The sequence below is a fragment of the Melospiza melodia genome, chromosome 1, assembly GCF_035770615.1.
Source record: "Melospiza melodia melodia isolate bMelMel2 chromosome 1, bMelMel2.pri, whole genome shotgun sequence".
NCBI classification, from domain to species: Eukaryota; Metazoa; Chordata; class Aves; order Passeriformes; family Passerellidae; genus Melospiza; species Melospiza melodia.
The window spans coordinates 126,699,448-126,713,975 of record NC_086194.1 but is presented as its reverse complement, the minus strand read 5'-3'; the positions used below and the strand labels follow the sequence as shown (position 1 = coordinate 126,713,975).

Here is a 14,528-nt window from a genome sequence, read left to right as displayed (position 1 = left end):
ATACTAATCATGTGAAATGGATAACCTCATAATATCACACATCTCAGATCATCTGACTTGTGTGTCTGTCTGCATATTCAACATCACAGCCCCAAGCTGAAAAAACACAGACAGAGAAGAAAGAGATTCTTGTTTCCTGGTAAAGCTTCTTGCATTAAAGAACTGAATGCAGGGCAAAAGGCCCATTCAAAAATGTGTCACAAAACACTTCACCACAGACCTAGGAGCTTTGTTGTGAGAGGAGAAAGGGGAAAAAAAAAAAAAAGGATTTTGAACAATATTGACTAATGGGATTATGTACATACAACAGTTTCCCATTCACAACACCCTCCCAGGGAGCTGAACACAAGCTCAATTTTACCTGTGCCAGTAACAGTTACATCATTTTCTGACAGATATTAAGCCAACAGGGTACAGACCACAAAGCTGCTACCAAAAATACTTAATCTTCCAAGGAGGATATCAGACAGGCAATTAAAGTAACAGTAATCCTACCCCAAACATTAAGTTTTATCATCTGTAAATGTACATCCGCAAATCTCTCTGTCTTTGCTTTAAGTATGAGCCCATGAAACCCCTATAGAGTATTTTTGGTAATTTAAAGCTTTCAAATTATATGTAATGTAATACCTGGGTAAGTAAAACACAGAAAGTAGTATCCTGATGACAATGTAACAACACAGGAATACAAGTTGTTCAGCATCCTTTTAAACTTGCTTGCATGCAAAATCTTTTCAGTACTTGTATTAGAGAGGAGTATAGAGAAATTGCCCTAGGAGTGAGTATTCCTTCCCTTCTTTTTAATATATGAACTAATTTTTCACCTAACCATAGCAAGCATACATAGTTTGAAGGTTTTTAAGAAAAAGAAAGGGAAAAAAATGGAGAAGAAATTTGGGGGTAGAACTGCTGCAGTTCTAGACAGGAAAAACTGTTTTAGAAACCAGAAAAACTTATTTGTGCACCTCACAAAGAATAAATACAGCTCTGAACACAGAATAAACATCCTTGATTGTACTAATAAGAACAAATATAACGTAGACATACAGCTATTGTTTGAAGAAAAGCACATCCAAAGCTTTCACAGTGACAGCTCCAGCCCCCTGCCAGGCTCTGTCAGCATTGCAGACTGCCAGGACAGTGTCAGCAAGGAAAGGGATGGTCAGGTAACCTGATGGTCACCACCATGAGCCTGTGGTGGAGCTTTCCAGGACAAGGAGGCGTCAGGAGGCTGCAGCAGACACGGGGTGTGCAGCCCATGCTGAGGGTCCCCCACGGGCGTGGTTGTGGGGCAGTGGGTAGCACTGCCAGCAGTGGTAGTTGGGATACTCGATCTGACAGCAGGAAACCATCTCCACAAATTCAACAAGTAAAATGAGGGACGCAAGTGCTAACAGAGCAGCACTCAGCTACCTGTGGCAGAGCAACAATGAGATCTGTGAAGATTTCCTTTCCTGGCAGGATCTGCTAACTGCTATTTGAAAAACAGGCAATTCATATGCCTTTATTTTTCGGTTTCAAGCAGCAGGTCCTTAATAATCTGTCCAGATACAGAACCAAAACCACACTTCTGTTGCTGTCTCTTCAACTGCCCGAGAACCCACAGCATTTCTGTTGTTCCCAGTAGTCTCTGCAAAGGAAGAAGGTTGAACAAAGTGCCACTATACAAGGGCCACGGCCCCCAGAGCCGCAGGAAAAAAAACAGATTATGCAAAACTTGCACTGTTTTGCTTCTGTCACCCTTTGCCTCCTCAGACCTGAACAATAATGGGCTTGTCTAGCACGGAGGAAAGGGTGGAATGGCTTTGTGCTTGGATGGGTCAGAACAGATAAACGCAGAGATGTGCTCGCCAAAGCCCACTTGCATCTGGCTGGGATAAGGAAGAAACACAAAGGTGCTTCTCACAAGGCTGAGAAGCTGCAGACAGCAGCACCAAGAGAAGACCACAACCCTCCCACTCTGTGACTTAGTGTGGTTCCCCCTGGCAAATTTCTGGAGAGATACAACATGAAGGCTCATTTGGTAGCTACTTACATAGAAGTCACAGGTAAAATGTTGCCTTATTGCTTCCACTGAAAGTGAAATCAGCTATAATTTGTATAAAATTGGGCTGTTTATTTTCTTTTGATTAAAAAAATGAGCCCCCCCCTTGCCAGACCACACAAACAGAAACCACTACTTCCTCAGTCACTGCATGCTCACATCTAAAAAAAGCCCTGGACAAGGGTAAGACCATGCTGGGTATGACATCAGACCACTACACTGCTCACAAACTGCCATCAGTGTGCAATGGCAGTTTTGAAATGTTGAAATTTTGGTTTTCCTGTTTCACCTTTTCCACTAAACAGACAGGAAATATGTCTGTTAATGTGAACAACTTAATTAAAAAATATAATATCAATTTTTTCAGAATCTACCACATTACAAAATTAAAATTTAGAGAGTCCACAACTGACCAGTAAAAAGAAAACAGTTCCCTCTCCACATCACCAGGGACGTGAATCAAGTTTTCACTACCATAACCCCTCATCTTGGAAAGTGGATATGAGGGTCAAAAGCCTCTCAAAAGACAGCTTCTTCTAACATATGAAAATGACACAAAAAAACCCAAAAAAAGCAAATAAAAAGCCAGGCAAGACTGTGTTGAGATATTCCTGGGGAATCATACAAAACAAAGAACTGCAAGAACTGCAAGGTTAGTGCCAGTTACAAAAAAGACCGTGCCACCCTTGAGTGTTGCTATCACATTCATTTATCCAGTAAGATATTCAAGATATGCAATCGCTCCAAGGGTTGGAAATACTACCTCTGCACTCAAAATAGAAAAGACAGGTCTAATCCTGTTCTCATTTGTACCTGAGCAACCCTGCAATTACTGCAGAGGTTGGTCGTTTTCAGATGCCTTGATCCTTGCAAACAGGCAGCGGCTTACAAGCACTTTTTCACGCCAGCCTCTTTGCTCTCAGCCCATCCTCCTCAAGGGAGTGAATTCCAGTTACAACCCACACCCTTCTGCAGTGCCCTACTGCACTAAACAGGTCTTGGGCTTGGGGCTTAGCACCAAGGAGCATGGAGGAGTAATGGCATTTTGTACAGCACCAAGCACAGCCCCGGTACTGCACTGGGAAAACATCCTCGCTCCTGCTGCAACGCTACATCTTCCAGGAGAAGGACGCCTGCGAGCTCACAAACACACTGCAAGAAAATACACATTTCCATTCACATCATCTATTCAACCTTCCCACAGAGCATGAAGGCAGCAACAGAAAACACTGCCTTGCAAGTGCCTGCTCAAGGGTGCTGGCAAATTCATACAGTTATACAGTTTGCAGTTTTTATTTTCAAACACATCTGCTCAAAGTTGCTCCCTGTTGCACCCTACCACTGTCTTTGATTTGAATAGCCTAACATCAATAATGAAACTAACGAACAAACAAGAAACTAGTATTTCTAATAATCTCCTTAAAATCGACAGAAGCAAAAAGCCTGGGACAATGAAGTCTAGTCCTTAAAACAAATGTGTGCAGTCACTTGCTACTTGTGAGGCTGCTCTCGAGTTCTGCAGTACCTGGAGTGCCTTCTAAAATAGGAGAATATTTTATCTTGAGGCAGCGCATGCACATGGAAAAATACAGATTTTCCAAATAAATCTCAAAGGTCACAATGGAGGTACTTGCGAGTGGCACTTTGTGTTCTGCTGTAAATAATTCTGCCTTTTAAAGCAACCACCTCTGAGCTGCCACTTCGTCTGGATTAGCTTATGCTAAAAGATGGGATTCTACAAAGCAGTGAACACCATCAATTAAAAATCAAACCCAGTTTTGCTTTAGGAAAACAGCCTCATAAAATTAAGGAGGTTCCACAATGCTGAAGACAGAGGCTTACTTCAACTTGTACTTTTAAAAATACAAACACAACCCTTTGTGTTTTAAAGGCCACACTTCCAAGTCTATTAATAGTAGATGGAGAGTTTTCCACACCTTTTTACATAACCTGATGCAGCACCTACATGACGCACCTACCTAAGCCATTAAACTGCACTTTGCACTGTAGCACCTGAAGGCTGTTTTGCCTCTCTTCCTATTACCCCAAAAGACACCTCCATGTTTTCTAGTCAGAGATGGTATCATTCACTTAACTAAATTCAGGGAACTGCAGAGCGTGCTTGCAACTACCAAACCTCCTCAACTGTGCCCACGTCCCAGGTATCAAGATGGGTGTCTTCATTTTCAAGTAGCTGTCACCTAATGAGGACTTCACTCCCTGCTGTGCCCATCCACCACACCCCACGGACACGTGGGCAGTACTTCTGTCACCCAGCATTTGCCTGGGTGGAGCTGATTGCAACCTTGACTGGAAAAGGAGGAAATTCATCTCCTTTGTGTGTAGGTACTAACAGAGGTGCAGAAGCAACAGGAAAATAAAGTTTGACAAAACACAAGGAATAAAGTTGGTGAGTTAAAACCCCAAAAAGATATCTTCAAGACACATTTCAGACCACAGCTGACATCAAGCTTCTGCTTTATGCTCCACCTTCACACAGGCTGAGTACAGTGGGGTGGGGAGGGCAGGTGCCTAGAACATGTCCTTGTGAACAGGGAGCAATGAGAGCTTTATGAACTGTAGGTATGGGCTGCACCTGTGCATATGCAAATGTGTGTAAATTATCCAAGCAGGCCTGAAGGCAAAGGGCCTTATGTGACATTCAGCCCCTGGCTCCCCTTTCTCCATCCCTACATGTGCTGGAGGTACAGCATGAAACCAGACAACCCTCCAGCTGCCACAGTGGTCCTTCCTGAGTGCCAAAGGCATCCCATCTCCTTGGGGCAGTGACGCTCTGCTCTCCCCTCCTCCAGCACCATGCACCCAAGAAACTCAAATTCAGCAGCTTTCTTTCTGAAGCAGGCTGGTGAAGCTGTGCTGCTTGCACCCTTCTAAGGGCACACCACAAGGCGGGGGGTAGAATCCACTTCTCTGCTAGCAGCTGCAGTGGGCAACAGACTGCTCCAGTGCTGTGAGTTATCTCTGTAAAAAGCAATGGTAATAATATCTGACCCTTCAATCATGATGAAACTAAATCCATGCCACTCTGCCAGCATGTACACCTCCTGTCAAAAAGGGAGAGAACCCAGTTTGGGGTCTCTTGACTTCTTTCCCCTTTCTGGGGGATGAACCTCTGTGTCATGCAGCCGTGTTGGAGGGCTGGGACATCTCCCTGCACTTCCACCCATGGCAGATCGATCAGAAACAATGATGCTGGAAATGCTAGAGTCTTCCATTTGATGGACATTTGTCCATTCAATCTCCTTAGTAACTCCTGGGAGTTACTAACCCTGTTAGCCACCTGCAGTGGCTCCTTCTTCATCCTGGAATGGAAAAGGAAATGGTGCCCCACAGAAGGGAGAAGATAGAGAGAAAGTTCTCACCAGCCTTGCCACACTACAGAAGACACAAGCAGCAAGGACAGCAACAGTGCCTGTGGTTGGTACCTACTGAGGCTGCACCACCACCACATCCCAGTATCACTTCTCTGTCCCTTGCATACACAAAAAATCTGCAGGTATGACCTGCAGAGTCACAGGTGAAGCCACACACAGCAGACAGCACACGGATGGCAGAAAAATACAGCTTAGTGCAAGCAGGCTGCTAACCCAGAGGCACTGATGAATTCTTGGGGCCCAGCATCCCACCCAAAACCCAGAGAAAGGAAAAAGCAAGCTCAAGAGCTTCATCCCTGTTTGTTTCATACAGCTCAGTTCCAGCTACATGGTGCAGAAAGAAGTCATAATGTCACCTTACAGATTTTTCCTGCTACACAATGAGGGGATTTTTTTCCTTTGCAGGAAAATGTATGCTTCTTTTGAATGCCTTTACCTACAAATCAATGTGCCTATGTCTGATTTGCCTTGACAGCATGTAGATTCGAAAATTTAATCATATTTACCTTGGTAATATGATTATCTCTAGGAGCACCAAAATATAACCCATTGTTGACTGAAAAATTATGATAAACTTCTCTAGCTTTCCATTTTTTAATCCCACCAATACTATAGAGTCAAATCCCTGATATTGCAGAGATTTACTTACTAGGAAAACATCATACACTGGTGCTTGATTTAACTGAGCAGTTTTATATATAAGCAAACAGACAGCCCAGGCTTTTCAGGTTCTCTTGTCAGAGAGGACATACCTTCTTCTGTCATCCAAGACAATGAGTGGAAAACATTTCAATTGTGGTAAGTGAATCTTTCCCCAAACCTCAATTTCACAAAATTGCTAGCCTGATCTGTAACAGCACAGGGGAAAACATCACTGCTTGCTAAGAACATGCAATTGTGCTTTATATTCACAGAGGAGGCGAAAGGTTATTTTTTTAAAAAATACTTTTTCTAGAAAAGAAGTAGTCTTTGCTTCACTAGTCATTCACTTCTCAATTTTCCACAACAAAAACCCCTCCTTAGGTAAACACCCTGAAACACTGCTCCTAAAAGCAGTGCTGGCTTTGAAATACATAATGAGAACAGAAAATACATTTAGCATTGATGACAGGAAAGCAGTTGCTACGAACATAACACAGTAGCTCTTGTGAAGGAACCTCTCAGCTTCTTAAATATGTATCCCCCTAAATCTGCATATTGCACACTGAAAAGCAAATCACAAGAGTCCTGGAAGTCTCCCACTGGCACATCACATTTTCTCCAACTATCATTAAATTTTCTTCTGCTAAATGCCTGACCAGGCTCTCTACCCTACCTTTGGAGTGAAAATATCCCTCCGAAAACACTAAACAATCAAACCCCACCCCCCCACCCCACACACAGACAAAAAAACCCCAAAAACAAAAAAAAAAAAACCCAAAACAAAACAAAAACAGAAAAAAAAAATAACCACAAAACCCTGAAAACTTCTGAAAGCCTTTCCTATGAAAACAAATACCATCCCTTAAATTTCTCAGCATGCTATTTGCAAACGACAGGCCAGCAAGCAGATACTCTCCATATGCCAAATTATGTCATTTCCATTTTCTAGAAAGAATACTTCTCACAGCAAACTGGCAAGGGTTTTTTCAGTTGGGTTGTGAAAAGAGCCAGCTCTGTGTCTTGCTGCACCTGCTGCGTTGCTAAGTCTGGTATCTGGTGGCAGCCCCACAGCCATCCATAGCAATTCTGGGTCCAGAAAAGAGTTTGTCATAAAGGCTGAGCACACCCTCAGAGGTACTGGCAAATGTTCAGGGGTGAATTCTGTGGATATTTGCATATAGATTTCTGTAGACACCAGCTTGTCCCATTTGCAAATAGAATCTGTTTTCCCACGCTTCGTAAGGGACAAGCTGGTGCCTACAGAAGCTTCAGGGTATCCAAGTCCCAACATATAAACCAACTTCTGCATTTTTTGGTTAAATTATAAAGAGTAGTCTTTTCATTTGTGTAGTGGGGAACTTACACTACAAGAGTAGTACAGCTGAAATCAGAGGGGAGAAAATAAAAAGAAAATAAATAAATCAAGATTTGGTTCTTCTCATCTTTACCTTCCATCATACTGCACTACTGAATCCACAGACAGCCCAGCTGATATCTACTTTTTCGAAACAAGGAAATCACAGAATTACTAGAGGATTGTTTTTTTCTCTTTTCAGAGAGCACACTTGGCAATCTCATATTTGTGTTTTAGGTGTTTTGAACTGCTCCAAGCTAAGCAGTATCTTCCACCAGAAGAATTCTCAAAGTCATAATAATTGCAGACTAAAGCACACTTCATATTCAAAAGCTATCATCAAACTACGATCTGTCATTATCCTATTTATCTACCATGGAACTGTTTTTGTCATGGTCTGGAGGGCTAGTGACTCACACAGCTGCTACCAATCTTCACCATTTCAAGGTGCTTTCAACACTACTAATGTGCAGACAACAGCTGTGTAGCAGGCTTCTAAGGCAAAGACCCAGTTTGGCTGCCTGCACAGGAGATTTGCTGGTGAAGAAAAGGGTGAAAAGAAAGATCAGGTAGTGGAAATGCACCCACCACATAAGCAAACCCGCTGAAATTTGCTCCTTCTGCTCCCCCGACAGCTAATGAGGGGTCACTGCACACCAGTGTGGTATAACCACACCACCTCCCAAGGCATGGCTGGACCTAGGAAGCTTTGAATTGGCAGCCAGTGAGGGCACACAGGACTTTTCATGTGTTACCAGCTCAGGTCTCCTCACAGGGTTATTGTGCACCCACACAGGAATATCCCTCTCACCTGTCCAGCTCCAAGGCTGACTCACTCTGAAACCTGCACAGTCCTGAGGCTCTGGCAGACACAGGTGCCTCTCAGCCTCTGTCCCTCTTTGAAGCTCTCTAATTAATTCCCTAGTACTCATGAACACCATGTTCTGTCCCACTGTTCTACTCTTCAGAATTGACAGCAAAGGGGTTCTTTTCCTTGTCTGATGAATATTAACCTTTTTTATCTGACAGAGATGCTCACTAAATAGTATAATAAGAGCCTAAAATACGCCAGAGCCAATTCCTGTGGGATTTGTTTTTAAAAGCTTGTGTACTAAGGGAACAAGGGTGCTGCATCTATGGTGTGCATCCATGTGTGTGCCATCCTACTCCAGTGACTTCTCAACCACTGGTCAGCTTCAGCTAACACCTGGAAGATGACCCCATTTCCACCAGTTTCAAAGGAAGTAGCAGAGGGAGGCACAAACACCTGTGCCCTGAGCAAGGGAAATGACTGGCAGAGACCAGCAGTGGTGAAAGCCAGGCCCTGCAATGTGGGGCTGGCCATGCTCAGCACACGCCCAGCTCAGAGAGCCCTGCAGCATCAGTGAGTGCCCCTGCACAGCTCAGAGAGTGCCCCTGCACAGCCCAGAGAGCCCAGCAGCATCAGTGAGTGCCCCTGCACAGCCCAGAGAGCCCTGCAGCATCAGTGAGTGCCCCTGCACAGCCCAGAGAGCCCTGCAGCATCAGTGAGTGCCCCTGCACAGCTCATGGTGAGCGTGAGGACCCAGCCTCTCAGCGTGCTTGTGCTGAAGGACGTGCTCCTTTCAGGACTCATGGAGCTTGTACACTGTGTGCTACTACTGAAACAGCCCTTACTACCTGAGCCTTAACCCTGCTGTTGAACATTCCCCCTTCAGGGAGGCACAGGAATTCAGCCTCCTGAAGTCACAGCTGAGGTCAACAAGCATCCCTTTCTTTAGAGCCAGCAGCTATCCGTGGTACACAAGATCACACACCTAAGGAAAGACTTCGTTTAGCATGTGCACTTCCCACTGACTTCTCAGACCATTAAATCACTGTTTTCATGCTATGCTTGTATACATCATTCTGAAATTCAGGCTGCCCAAAGGGCTTTAGGTTCAGTGAATAGCAGAGTGTCCATCACACACCAAAGGGCTGATGTGTTTCCAGCAGCTCACAAGCCACCTCCTGATGCTGGGATGACCCCACAGGGTGGAGGGTGCCCCCAGCTCTTTGTTCTGCTCCCCTTTCAGGACTCTGCCTGTGAGATTCTTGTTTCTGAGAGACTCTTCTTTTGTCTCTTGCGTGTCCAGTTTGGAGGCACCTTCTGCTGTGGGCTGACACTGCACTGCCTGCCTGCCCAGGGCCATGCAGAACTGGATTCTGACCTCTCAGCCCTCCATCACAAATACTTAATGGCAGCATTCAGTATCCTGAGGGCTTCCTCCAGCACTAACAACCCACTGAACTTTGCAAACCAAATGCATCTATGTCCTTTCTAATAGGTAGAAATAAATTGAATTTTCACAAGCTTTACTAACTGTAAATTAATTTTAGAATTAATCAGGAAATGAGGTATATTGTAGGTCAGTAAATTCTGAAGAAAAATCTATTTGGACCATGATAACCTCAGTGTCCTTCTGAGTGGACCCCTCCTCAGTGATTACTCAGCAGATAATCTCTCCTTGCTTCCCAGCACCTGCTGCTCCCAGAAGAAATTCTTCTGCCCATCTGCCTTCAAACCTGACATGGTGGTGGCACAGACAAATTAAACTGCAAGCAACATTTGAACTCCAAATCCAATCACCAATTCGCTTCCTTAGCAAAACAGAAAAAAAATCCAAAACCAAACAACAAAAAAAAAGCATGTGCTTGTTTCTTACCACCTGTCCCACTGGAGAAGGAAACTTCACATATGGAAACAGCAATATTTTTCCCAAATAAAACTATGGCAAGAAGAATTCTAGGCATAAACAAAACCAGGTACCTGGACCATCCTCTAATGCACAGGATGTGCAACTATTTTAAACCTCTGTTGCTGACACCCGGCTTCACAGAAGTCCTCACTAATTTCAGATAATTCTATTAAAATGAATTATAATTTCACATGAAAGAAATCCTGGCCATAGCTTCTAATAAACTCATGTCCTTGTCCACCTATTCACCACAAATTGAAATAAACACCTGCAGGAAGACAGGAGCCTTCGGCACCAACCAGCCAACCTCTGAACAAGCCTATTTTTTGCCATTTACATATAATTACATACTAGCCTCCAAGCAGCTAGAAGCTCCATGTTCCTTTTTTTGTATTGTTTGTTTCTTGTGAACACACATAGAACACAAACCCAAACCACGTTAATGATAACCTTGTTAAATATAAACTAGTGTGCAATTATACAAACTGCTAACACAAACAAAAAAGCCAGGGAACTCTGATTATACATTCACAATGGTTTCTGAAAACCAAATAAAAATAACATAAGACAACCTATCTTGCCTGATACTGTAACAGAAGAAGGTTTCATGTTATAACTTCTGTGTCTCAGCACACAGGACTCGTCTGTCAAACAACTCCTCAAATTCAATTTCAAGCTCACTCACTGCAAGGAGAGCAGAAGGGTGGGAGGAAAGGCAGCCAGTGCACACGTGAACTACCAAAAAAATCTAATTTTCCTCCCTGCATCATCCTTCAGATGAGCTAATGCCTGTCCCTAGGCAAGTGCTGTGACTTTCACCCTGTCACCCTGAGAAGGGCTGGCTGTGTGCGGGGGATTTGGCTCCTTCCTCTCCTCTGTTAAGAGAGCAGCAGAAGGGCTGCCGCAACCCTCTGTTCTTGGGCTTGTGCCAGCCCGGTGCATGCCTGTGATTTAACTTCTGTGCAGCACGGGTGAACCCAGAAACCAGAGCTCCTGCCGCACCTTTTCATTAAGAACATGAGCTGCTAACGCTCTGTGCAAGCTCTGTGGTCTGCAGCTGCCCGTTCCCGGTGTTTAAAAATATACACTTTTCCCAGAACAGAAAGAGATCTATTGAAGGGAAATTCTGTCCTGGACTGCACATGTGCAGCATCAGGACAGCCAGCAAAGGCAGGGGACACTATCCAGAGCTCTCCTGCACCAGTGCTACAACGGAGAGCCTCAAACTTGTCAGTGCAGTAATGCAAAGTCTTCACCACAACTGAATCCAGCTCTCAGGAAAACAAAACAGTATGAGAAGACCAGCACTTTCCTTGCAGCCTGCATCACAAGAAATTATACAGCACAAATGACAGCCACCCTAGGAGTGGAGGAGCATCCTGGAAAGGTTTCCTTAGGTGACTTCCCTTGCCATGGACTTGGACTATCCATTCAGTTTGTTTGCATACTAGCAGCACAACTGAACTTGCAAGACTCTGGATTTCTAGGTTGTAAACAAGAACAGTAATTACCTTTCCCTCTTAAACTCCACTCTGTTCTCATGTAATAAAAAAACCAAACCAACCAAAAACCCCACATAGGTAGCTGTACAAAACCTTCAGAAAGCAGGGAAAAGGAGCAAGGGGACTAAATGACTGGAAGAGAGAGGAAGGGCTAAGTGAAGTGATATCAGTGAGATCTAAGCATCCTTCCCAGAACCAAGCAGAAGATCAAAGCATGCAAGAAACAAAAACCAAGGATGATCCCTGGGAATCAAGAAAATTAATACTGGAGTCTTGCATCAATAATAAACTCACTAAGTAGAAGGTCGAGAAGAACCCAGTCTCTTGAATGCTTAGTTCAAGAGTAGAAAAGCACTTCCCAAATCATGGTCTGTGGGTCACTTCTCCCCCACAAGGTTGTGGGCAGAATCACATCACAGAGTGAAATGCACGAGTGTGTGTGTGTGTGTGTGTGTGTGTGTGTGTGTGTGTGTGTGACACAGCTGTGCAGTTGATCCACGGAGCAATTAGAGGGTTGTCACTGCAGAAAATGTTTTGAGAGACACATGACTGGGAGAAGAAGGGTGGCAACTCACCAGCAGGCACACTGCTTGGGAAGGTGGGGCTCCCTCTAGCACAGCACCTGAAAAGGGGCCCAAAAAAGCCACCAATACAACCCAGATGGAAGGGGGGGGAGGGGGAAAAACAAACAACCAACGGTGGGGCATGCAGCTAAGATAACTTTCCCCTGGAATACTTCCAATTTCTCCAAGCTGGTTGGTTTTGAAAGGGACTTTTCTACCGCGATCTATGCTCAATTACCCTTATAAACCCTTGCAATAACATGTGACTCAAAGTCTACCTATTTGTCCAAGGGAGAAACAAGGAGGGAGTGTGGCAAATGGGGAATGTGGGAGTGGCTGCCGATGTGGGCTTGGGGAGCACAGTCATTTCCTCCAGCTTCTTCCCCCCCTCCGTCTTTGATATCTGAGTATGTTGTTGAGGAAGTGAAGGAAGGTGATTCTGTATCCACAGGCATTCACACATTTTTACATGATTGCACCGTCTTAGCCAGAAGTCTCAGCTTGAGAGCTGAAGCAGGTGAGGTTGTTCCTTTGGGAATTAAAAGGCAAAAGAGTACCCGTCGGCAAGAAACAACCCAGAAGAACAAAGTGCTTGGAGATAAAGAGCTTATTTAGGGTGGTAGCGAGACGCTGCTATGAACCATGCGCTCGCACCGTAATCCGCGATTTCCATGCAAAGATTTCCTTCCCCCTTGCGGGCTACCAGACCTGGCTACAGCTCACTTGACTCAGAGCCCGTTCCCAGCCTGCTGTCGACAGGACACGCAGCACGGCGGGCTGAACCCGCCGCCAGCCGGGAGCGCGGGGTGACAGCGGCCGTGCGGCGGGGCTGGGCTGGGCTGGGCTGGGCTGCGGCGGGCACGGCGCTGTGCAGCCGCACGCCCGCACTGCTGAGCGGCAGGGAAACTTTCAGCCACTCGCGCCCAGGCGGGACAGACCGACGGACGGACGGGCTGCTGCCGCCCGGGAGGCTTGGGCACCTCGGCGGACCTGCCCCTGCACGCCCGCACATCCCCGCTCCTGCTGCTGCCCCGGGCGGACGGCAGCGGGGCCGGCCCCGCGGAGGGAGCTCCCGCCCCGCGGCTCTCGGGCCTCCCTCTCCCCACGGCTTCCCCCGGCCGTGCCCGCCCGTACCGAGCCCATCGCCATCCTGCGCATCCCTCATCCCCGCATGCCGAGCATCCCTCATCCCCGCGGCGCTGCTTACCGGGAGCGCTGCAGCTCGAAGGCGGCGGCGGGGCCGGGCTGCCCCAGCTCCCCGCTGCCGCCGATGCTGCCCTGGGGGCTGGTGCGGCCGAAGGGCGCCGGCAGCACCCCCGCCGTGAAGGAGTTGAGGCGGCCGCGGCTCCCCGCCGCCGCGGCGCCCAGGAACACGGCGGGCGGCACCTGCACCGGGGCGAAGGCGTCCTCCTCCTCCTCCTCGTCTTCCTCCTCCTCCGGGGGCTCGGCGGGCGCCGCCGGGGGGCTGCCCAGCCGCGGCGGCGGCTGCGCCTGGCGGAGCCGGGCGGCGGGGCCGTCGCTGCCCGGCGGCGGGGGCCGCCCGTCGAGGGAGATGCTGGTGAGGAAGGAGAGCGCGGCCTGCCTGCGGCGGGGGTCGCTGCGCGCCGGCGGCGGCGGCTGCAGCGGCGGCGGCTGCGGCGCTTTCCTGGGGCAGGGCTCCGCCGGCGGCGGCAGGGGCCCGGCGGCAGGACTGCCAGGGCTGGCGGCGGTGGCGGCCGCCGCCATTGTCGGCCGGCTCCCCCTCCCCTCGGCGCTGGCTCTCGCTGCCGGCCCGTCAGGCGGGCGGGCGGCGGGGCAGGGGCGCCGCGGGGTGCATGGGGGTGCCCAGGGGTGCGCTCCGCCCGGCCGCGCCGCGCTGCCCCGGGCCCCCGCCGCCCGCCCGCTCCGTATTTATAGGTGCAGCAGCCGCGCCGCCGAGCGCCCTGTGCAATAACACGGCAATCACGTGTGGGAAACGGGGCGCTGGAGGAAAACAAAAGCCCGGCCAGCAGCCCGGAGGAGGAGGGAGAAGGGTGGGTCTCGGCGAGCTCCCTCCTTTCAACCTCTCTCTCTTTTTTTTTTTTTTTTTTTTTTTCTTCCCTTTCACCCCCTTCCCTCCTCCTCCTCCTCCTCTTTTTCCCTTCCTGGATGCGTGGGGGCGGGCGGGAGCCGAGGAAGGTGGAGTCAGTGCCCGTAGTACTCGGCACATGGCCTTCAGAGCCCGGCACAGTCCGGCCCCGACCCGGGGCTGCAGCTCGGCCCGGCCCGGCCCGTCTGCGGCCCCGGGAGCAGCACTGGGAGCAGCACCGGGATGCAGCCGTGCCGTGCCAAG

At 47.9% G+C, this 14,528-nt stretch overlaps 1 protein-coding gene across 1 annotated transcript in view; it reads right to left on the bottom strand.

The window, feature by feature from the left end:
* Positions 1-13,942, bottom strand: part of CABLES1 (Cdk5 and Abl enzyme substrate 1) — a 70,179-nt gene extending 56,237 nt beyond the window's left edge. Inside the window, exon 1 of the mRNA XM_063167466.1 lies at positions 13,425-13,942. Within this exon, the coding sequence (XP_063023536.1) occupies positions 13,425-13,942 (518 nt within the window). The remainder of the gene's footprint in view (positions 1-13,424) is intronic.
* Positions 13,943-14,528: the final 586 nt, after the last annotated feature.